This window comes from Montipora foliosa, unplaced genomic scaffold, assembly GCF_036669935.1.
Source record: "Montipora foliosa isolate CH-2021 unplaced genomic scaffold, ASM3666993v2 scaffold_425, whole genome shotgun sequence".
In the NCBI taxonomy this organism is placed as follows: domain Eukaryota; kingdom Metazoa; phylum Cnidaria; class Anthozoa; order Scleractinia; family Acroporidae; genus Montipora; species Montipora foliosa.
The window spans coordinates 295,001-305,000 of record NW_027179729.1 but is presented as its reverse complement, the minus strand read 5'-3'; the positions used below and the strand labels follow the sequence as shown (position 1 = coordinate 305,000).

Genomic DNA, 10,000 nt, shown 5'->3' with positions numbered 1-10,000 from the left:
GATAAATCGTATACGGAAGCATACCAAAGGCATGTTGATTGTGGATATGGATACAATCTATTTTGTTGTTATGATGATAAATACAGCAAACCAGTTGAAATATACAGAGGACCTAATGCTGTATACAAATTTATGGAAAAGATGCTTGAAGAGGTTAAATATTGTAAAAAGGTTACGAAGTACAAATTTAACAAATCATTAAAAATGACAGAAGAAGATAAGATGAAATAACCTTTCAAAAAGCTGAGGAGTGCCACATTTGTAACAAAAAAATATACTGACCAAAAAAATTTGAGTAAAAGACCATTGTCATGTTACTGGGCAATACAGGGGTTCAGCACACCAAGACCGGCGTTTCTTAAACGAGGGTAAGTGTAAGACCAAGGGTCAGGGTAAGGGTAAGGATACGAATACAGAAAGTATCCTAAAAATGCATAAAAGCTAACCTTAAACTTTTGTTTAGGCCTAATTTAGGCCTACGGTTAGCTTTTATGCATGTTTAGGATACTTTTTGTATTCGTATCCTTACCCTTACCCTAACCCTTGGTCTTACCCTTACCCTCGTTTTAGAAACGCCACACCAAGACTGTAATCTTAATTTTAAAGTGACTGACAAAATACCAGTGATATTTCATAACCTTAGAAGATATGATAGTTATTTTATCATGCAACAGATTGGCCAAATAGCTAAAAATAACACGTACACAAACAAGAAAGGAGAAGAATGGCAAATGAATATTAATGCCATCATCTAACCTTCGTTGACAGCTTTCAATGAGTTTAAGTCTTGATAAACTAGTCACAAATCTACCTGATGAAGCATTCAAATACAAGTCACAAGAGTTTCAAGATGAGAAACTTAGTTTGATGTCTAAAAAAGGAATATACCCATATGATTTCATGGATTCACTTGAAAAGTTTGATAAAACTGAATTACCAAACAAAGAAGAATTTTACAGCATATTAAATGATGAGAATATATTAGATGAAGATTATCAACATGCCAAAAATGTATGGGTTACTTTCAACTTAAAATCGATGGCCGAATATCAAGACTTGTATCTCAAATCTGACATCCTGCTGTTGGTTGATGTGTTTGAAAACTTTAGAAAAACCTGTCTGCAATATTACAAGCTAGATGCCTGCCATTATTTTACATCTCCCGGATTATCATAGGATGCTATGTTATAGATGACTGATATCTAATTAGAGCTAATGACCGACAATCAGATGTTCCAATTCATTGAAAAAGGAATGAGAGAAGGAATCAGTTATGTTTCCAACCGATACAGAAAAGTAAATAATAAGTACATGAAATCACACGATAAGGAGGCACCCTCAAAGTATATCATGTATCTTGACGCAAATGATTTATATGGTTGAGCTATGAGTCAATATCTTCCCACTGGTGGTTTTAAATGGATGACAGAAAAACAAATTGACAAGCTAAACCTAGCTAAATACACAATCGACAGCACTAAAGGATTGATATTGGAACTTGATCTAGAATATCCAGAGAAGCTGCAAGCTCTCCAAAACGACTATGCATTAGCAGCTAAAAAGATCACAGGCATCAGAGATATGTTGTCATCATATTGTAAAAAGATACAGTCCAACCTCTATTAAGCAGCCACTTTCCAAAGTCCCGATTTCTTTTTCAGTAAACTGCTCTCCATATCAGTAAAAAGTGTTTTTTTTTTTTCAATTTTATAAAACGTCGGTGCCCCCAAGTCCTATACTACTCAATTGCTACCTTTGTCCAAAGAATAAGATAAGGGTAAACCTTACCGCTATCTTTAGCTTAAGGAAAATGAAGCAGTTTACCTTTTCTTAAGGAGCAACATTCAGGGAACACTTTGTGACGTTAATTGGCCATATTCCGAGCCACGAGTGATGACTTCGTGACACCTACTGAAATCCGCGTAGATCTAATTACGTGTCATGATTTCTGGACATACCTGCCAGCTGAAGGGAGGAATGTTCCTTCTGCCCATTTCGACAGCTTAAGCTTTTTTTGTCCACAAAAAAAAAAAAAAAGTAAATAAATAAATAAATATAAATATATATATATATATATATTTTTTTTTTTGAATTAACAAGGCTTGAAATCCAACGATGTAGTCCCAAGCTAGTAGGATCCGAAGGATACACAACGCTTTGCTAGAAATATTAAGTAATTTGAGTGTACAAATAGCGACAGCGAACTACTAGCAGAACCATTGAATGAAAAACATATTGCCGTGAGTGGGAATCGAACCCGCGTCCCCCTGGTTACTAGTCGGGTGTGCTAACCACTGCACCATCACGACAACCCTGCTGGAAACAGAGCAATCGATGAGGTGATTGGTTGTACACTCAAATTACTTAATATCTCTAGCAAAGCGTTGTGTATCCTTCGGATCCTACTAGCTTGGGACTACATCGTTGGATTTCCAGCCTTGTTAATTCAAAAATATAATTTGTTATTAGCTGGTAGCCTGTGAATCATCCCCGGATGATCCGATGTACGTCCTGTTCCTGAATGTTAAACGCCGGGGAACCCCGCGGCTAACCAATCACCTCATCGATTGCTCTGTTTCCAGCAGGGTTGTCGTGATGGTGCAGTGGTTAGCACACCCGACTAGTAACCAGAGGGACGCGGGTTCGATTCCCACTCACGGCAATATGTTTTTCATTCAATGGTTCTGCTAGTAGTTCGCTGTCGCTATTTGTACACTCAAATTATATATATATATATATATATATATATATAATGAATTGAAGATTTCGTCAGCTATTAAAGTGCTCAATAGGTAAACTAGAGCAATGTAGATTTGAAGAGTTGGATTACTTGGTCGAAGACAAATACATTTGGCAATTAAAGGACAGCAACACCGATTACACAATTTCATGGAAAATTCTTTGTCACGCCTCGCATTATACAAACGCGACAAAACGTTGTAATTTATGCATAGCTGAAAAATATTACATCATATGCCAGCCTCAAACAGCAACACTCAATAAGCGCAACGAGTTGATTAGTAAATGTAGACACAATGAGAAATTCCTATTGAAGAACGTTAGGTAAATAGGAGCGTGCAACACGAACGGCCATGTATGACTAAAAAGCGGTAATCTTTAAGAATAAAATCACTCTTGGTTACACATTGATGAGTGCAGGACAAACTAAACGTCCTGTACGAAACAGATCTGTATGAAAACCAGAGGCAAAAGTATGATCGTGTCCTGATTATTCATTCATTTATATATATATATATATCTATAATTAATTGGTAATGCAAGGGTGAGGTTATATGGTGATTTAATCGCTACTCTGAGTTTTATGCTCCATACGGAGCAATCTTCAGGCATCTTCAGTTGCCTGAAGATTGCTCCGTATGGAGCATGAAACTCAGAGTAGCGATTAAATGACCATATAACCTCACCCTTGCATTACCAATTAATTATTGCTCTAGTTCAACTATTGAGCTCTTTTAAGTTGATGAGGACTTCTACCCATTTTTTGGTTATATATATATATATATATATATATATATATATATAATGAAATGACGTGATAAATTGATCATCAGCTGAAAGTGCTCAATGGGTTTACCAGAGCTTTGAATAGATACGTAGACTTGAACTAGGTCAAAAACATTTATTTGCTACTCCGAGTTTCATGCTTCTCACGAAGCAATCATCAGGCAACTGCTAAAAAGAAGGAATACATGGTGTTTTACAGTGATTTAACGGGAACACTATCAAAATTAGTTATAGCTGCATGAGCAATGTAAAAACAATTATCTCCCACCAAAATAAAGCCGTCATTAACAAGTCATCAAATCCACCCGCTCAAACTATCAACACTTGCAACTGCCGTGACAAAAGATCCTGCCCTCTACACGGAAAGTGCAACGTGCGTACCATCTATCAAGCAGAGGTCACAACATCTCAGTCAAAGCAAACTTACATCGGTCTTTGCGACACATCATTCAAATCACGTTATAGAAACCACACATGTTCTTTTAGAAATGAACGCTACAGAAATTCCACTGAACGTAGTAAATATGTATGGGGTTTGAAAGACAAGAAAGTCGACTATCGCATTAAATGGCGGATTGTTAGGCATGCGAGATCCTATTCAAATGTAACGAAGAAGTGTAATGTATGTCTGTGGGAGAAATACTATATAATTTGTAGACCAGATTTGGCGACCCTTAACAACAGAAATGAGCTTGTAACAAGTTGCAGACATGCAAAGAAATTCCTTCTCAATAGCGTAATTATTTAAGGCTTATTTTTAGCAGCTCACTGGAAACAGTTTGTATTGTTTAACCGTTGCTATGCACCCCAGCCTATAGAGAATTGCTACCGTTATTTTCAAAATCACTGTAAAACACCATGTATTCCTTCTTTTTGGCAGTTGCCTGATGATTGCTTCGTGAGAAGCATGAAACTCGGAGTAGCAAATAAATGTTTTTGACCTAGTTCAAGTCTACGTATCTATATATATATATATATATATATATATATATATATATATATATATATATATATATATATATGTATTTTTTTTTTTTTAAATCAAGTGGTTTAACAGGATGCATCAGGAGGACCTCAGCGACATAGTCAGGAGCCTGGAACCCGGAGCCTACAATCCCTTATTGGGCCTATGTCACGGCATTTTTACAGACCCACCCATCTATTTTTAGACTACCTTTTCCGCAAAAAACAAAGGCATTTCCGGTTCGGTTACCTTACCTCAGGCTAGGTTTTTGTGGTAGTGCACTATACACTATGTCACCGTGTTGTAAGAGTGAGTGAGTGTAAGTCTGTGGTGGCAAATAGGCCCGAAGCGAAAATAAACCGGTCTGTTGGAAGAGTGCTTAAATTTCCACAGTTGTGTCCCCAAATCGGCAAGAATTTGTGACACTCATGAATGACAAAGCAGCTTCTATTCCCAAAACGATGGAATTACCTGGTGATAATAAGCTAGTCTTGGGGAATGAGTTTTTGACTTTGCAGAAACAATGGTCAACCTCGAGACGATTGTGATGTTTACGTTGAATTCGTACATTTCTTGTCGTACTTTATAACACTTGAAAGAAAAAAAAAACTAACAAAAACAAAAGCACCGTGTCTTGCCGTCATTTTCTCACACATGTATCTTTTGTTTCTTGAGTTGGTAGTAACACGCAAGGTAACTTGATTACAGACGGCCGCTGAAATCGATGTCAGTTTCAATTTTGCTCTTCATTTGTGCAGCCAAAAGTACAATAGAAAAACTGAGCGTAGCAAAAATCTCCCAAATTTTTTTCGCTGATGGAAACTTTTTATATTCGCTGCAAGAAATTTATGTTGTTTTCATGTCGCAAAGTTTGTTTCTGATGGCAATTTTTTCATTCTCGATAGATACTTCCCAAAAACGTCCTTCTGCTCTTCCTAAAAACTGTGTATCAATATTTTCTTTACTTTTGCATCAATATTTATTTTGCATAAAGCAGGCTAGGAAAATGTGTACCTTGCTTAGTACGCGTTTTTGAGCGTTAAAATATAATTTTCGGTGCTGTGTTTCTGACAGCAAGTCGTATATTTTGAAGTCCCCCATCCAGATACTAGCCCTGCCGGACAGGCGGACAGACAACATCGGTCTGTGGAAACTCCGTGACACGAGCACAATGGAGTTGTAGCCGGGCTCCGGGTTATGGGTTCCTGACATAGTACATCTGTTGAGAAGGAGGTAAATTTGTTCGATTCAGTTTTAAAGTATTTTCTTTGTCTTTCGTGCTTCCACTTGTTTAGAAGAAAAATGCTATCTTTTCAGGACCCTTCTTCTTAAAAAAAGAAGAAAACGCTGAGCCACATCTAAGCATCTAAGTTTGTTTGTGTTTGAATTCGGCTCTCGCTATTTTTTTAAATTTAATGGGTGACAATTCGGTTGCGCATGCGTAAGATTTCTTTGTCTCGTCGACACATTTTAGAGAAGGCAGCCCAAGTATGCTTTGAACCATCTCTTCATCCAAAGGAAATCGCGATGACCACTAAACCAAGGAACACTACTTGATAGATCAATGGAGAAACATGTAATGAAGAATTGCGTGCGTGACCGGAAACAACTTTTTGTTGCATGCAATGCAATATCTGGATATGACGGGCGTTACAAAATCGGGAAAAGGGAATATTCCGAAAAATCCCGGAACATAACAAATTAAAACAATTATTAAGAAAAAAAAAAAAAAAAAGACAGCGATTTGCCTGCAGTGCAGGCGTATTTTCAAGTAAATCGAACGAACCTGACCCGCAATGTCCGTTGTTTCCATCGTGGGGAGGATAATCAAGGAGAGGAAAGAAACCAGCCCAATCGTTAATAAAACGTAGGGTGAGACTGTTGGAAAATGGTACGCAACTCAAGGTAGCGAGTGTAGGTCTGTGTCTTCTTTGAAGTAGACGTGAAAAGAGAGCTTATTGCAGCGAATGAAATCGGGGTAATTTGGATACGTCGCAGGACTCATTGTTCTTTCGTATTCATACGTTTTAAATTTCTGTCAACTGGAAGAAATGCAAACGTTTTTTCTTTTTACGTAAATAGATTACTAAGGCCAAGGGCAGAGTAAATTTGATATAAAAGTCGAAGGGAGGGGCGGTCACATTCCTCGACAACAACTATCATTTAATGACGATGAACAAGAAATTGCCAAACTTTATTTCCGACATTAACAATTAAAGTTAACTAATGTTGTGTTTAAGAAGTATGTACGGAATAATAATGTAGTTTACTCCATCTCGTCTTGTCTAACATATGCCAACTTTAATTTATAGCAACAATGACACTGCATTCATCGTCTTAATTGAAGTCTGCATATTTTGACACCCATGGTGGCCCTTTACAGTCATGTGGTCAAATTGGCGGGAAGGAAACAGGAGACTACACTCAGAATATTGTTGTAGTCAGCAATTTAAGGGCCCCTATCCCTTTTTTCCTTGCATGAGGTTTTTTTTTTTTTTTTTTTTTCAAATAATAATCAAATTTCTTACTATTTGTCGTTATCCATTTCTTAGTGTATCTTTTTCAAATAATTTGTCATGTTCCGGGATGTTCCAAAATGTTCCTTGTTCCTGGTTTTACTAACACCCATCGTCTGACGCAGTACCACCTCTTAGCACTCTAATTACATAATTGTATAATTCTCTCGGTATTGTTGAGAAAAAGTATTAGATATTTTTAAATACCATGGAAGAAATTTGTGAAACATCTGTTTACTGGTTTTGATTGGAATCAGTGTCGTTACCACGAGTTTTAAAGGTAAAGAACAGAACAACTATTAAGCTGAAAAAACGTTCCCTGGTTAAAAAGATTAAAAAAGATAAGCTCTCGGCTATAGCGTTTAATTAATGAAAAAGGTAACGTGCGAATGGAAATATATACCAAAAGGGGTGCAAAAATTGTGTTTATAAAAGTACAGCGGAGCGTTTTCACTCACGTGACCATCATCTATATTGAATTACTGAAACAAAGGAAAGTATTTGCATAAAAATAGACTTCAATTCCTGGAGGATTAGTTGGGTAAACCACCATGGCCGCCATTCCTTTCTTTTGGAATACCAACATGGCCGCCGTGACGTAATGTGAAAACGATCTATGCAAAAAGAAGTGTCAAAAAAGCTGTGAGATAAAAATATAGATGAGGTCTAATTACAATAAAATAGAGTATTATCTAGGCAGAGGTTTCGAGTTATTTTCCGCAGCAACGGTTTTATCTGTGTGCCAAGATTCTAGTGTTTTTCGAACACGGTAATTGCGTTTGTCAATAACACAAGCATTATCGAAGTCAATGAAATGATTGTTCTGTCATGCATGGTTGGCAACATTTGAGCCTTTTGTATAGTTCTTCAACTTTCGTTGATGTTCCTTTCTTCCGGGTCTGGAAGCATCTTCCGGTTTCTCCTATGTAGTTTCAAGGACAGTCTTTACATGGGATTTTATAAACAGCATCGCATTGGAGATTCGAAGGTTGGCTGTACGTTGGAGACGGGAATTCTTGTTGAAGAGTTTTGAATGGTTTGTTGACCACACGGATTTCATTGTTACGGATTAATCTCGTAAGAGGTTCGGTTAGGCCACTGTGGGGTGGCTTCTTATTGAGAATGGTAGAAATAACAGCCGAGGGGTAGCTGTAAGCTTCTAACGCTTCTCTGACATGGTTAATTTCCCGTGTTTTTCCTTAAAGAAACACAAATAGGTGATAAACATTGTCAATTAACAATGTTTTTATAAACTTCACGTTTTGTGTGCTACAACATACATTTTCAAAAGTGACAATTATGATTTTGAAAATTATATATACAAAAATTTCTGCAGGTCTGGGACCGAGACTTAGGAAAACGATCTTAGCAAAAATCTAAAAATAGCAGTTAGCTATTTATAAAGTAAACGACCTCGCTAGCCTGCTGAGGTTAGAATTAACAGCTGGATTAAGTTCCTTACTAAACAATGTTTCTTTAATTTTGCAGTTGTAATCAGTTTTTCCTGATGCCAGGATTTCAACCTCAAATATTAAAACTTAAAAAAAAAATCTTGTTTTTCGGAACACTCACTGCATCAAATCTTTCTTTCCATACAAAGATCGCTTGATGCGATCTAACAACTCCAAGGTCATTTACAAGGCTATTTGCTGGGACTGCAATGAATGGACACAACATGATTTTGAAGTCCTCGCATCAGGAAAAACTGATAACCACTGTAATATTAAGCTGTTACTTTATTTATGAGTAACTGCTGTCAGCTTTTTACTAAGATCGATTTTCTTGGTCTCGGTCCCAGACCTACTGAAATTTGTTTTAAGTGAATAATTTTTAAAATCATAACGGTTACTTTTGAAAATGTATGTTGTAGCATACGAAACAATAAGTTCATAAAAATGCGTTACTTCACAATGTATCACGGCGATTTGCGTTTTATTTCTAATTGAGCTTTGATTTCCGAAGAACAACAGTTTATATGATATTGTTTGTCTTTCGTTAAGAAGGGCAGGACTTACCCTGTGCTAACAGGTGTTTCTTGAAATTAGTTGATGGTGGCTGGAGTGATTGGAACCACTGGAGTCTTTGTACAAGGGACATTAACGGCATGCAGATGCGGACGAGGGAATGCGTGAATCCAAAGCCACAATTTGGTGGGATACCATGCAACGGATCTACTACAGTTATGAGAGGGTGCACAAACACGTCAAGTTGTCAGCAAGGTAAATTACCAAAATCAACGCTGTTTGAGTTTGAATTGCTTGCTAAGCAGCTCCTGAAATACCGGTCAATACCCTCTTACTTGTCCTTTTGTAATTTACAGAATGTTCATACTCTCTGTGTCCCTTTTTGGGGGGTGTCTTCAAACAAATTCTTCTGAACTGTCAGGAGCCGTGACTAGGAACTTACACCTTCATTGCATCTATGAAACGGCGTTTTTACAGACCAAGTTATTTATAGTTTGATTTTCCCGCAAAACCGGACCTTTCAAGCCAATCACAAGTCTTGCATGAGAAATTAATCCACATGGGAATGAGGATTGGCACTCGTGCAAGCCAAATCGTATTTGAGAACACGTCTAAAAATAGCTTCATCTGTGAAAATGCCGTTACATAGACCTAGTATTTGAGCTGTAGGCTCCTAGTCATGGGCTCCTGGAACTGTCTAGCATCCTGGCCTTAGCAAATTTTTATACACAGATTTGATTTTTCCAGTTGATCTGAAGGAGATAGCTAGGCGATCCTCATACCTTTTGCACTTATCCTATTAGTTATGAGAAATAGATGGCCACTCAACGCTGCCTGCCAAAAAGGGATACAAGGAGTTGTCATCATATCTCCATTTATTTACCGGGGTCAACATAGCTACATGTAATATTAGTCAATTACAACCCAGCTAAAAATGGCAGAATTGGTAGTTATTCACTAGCGCAGCAATTTCTTTTATTAGAATTTCCAGTACGTTTTCAAACAGAGGGCAATCCATCTACTGGAGTGAT

The 10,000-nt window shown here is 37.3% G+C and overlaps 1 protein-coding gene across 1 annotated transcript in view; it reads left to right on the top strand.

Moving 5' to 3' along the window:
• LOC137988706 (inactive tyrosine-protein kinase 7-like) overlaps nt 1-10,000 on the top strand; it is a 145,470-nt gene that overhangs the window by 54,446 nt on the left and 81,024 nt on the right. Inside the window, exons 3-4 of the mRNA XM_068834679.1 lie at nt 9,051-9,224; nt 9,952-10,000. The exon at nt 9,952-10,000 is cut by the window's right edge and continues 224 nt beyond it. Coding sequence (XP_068690780.1) covers nt 9,051-9,224; nt 9,952-10,000 — 223 coding nt within the window. The remainder of the gene's footprint in view (nt 1-9,050; nt 9,225-9,951) is intronic.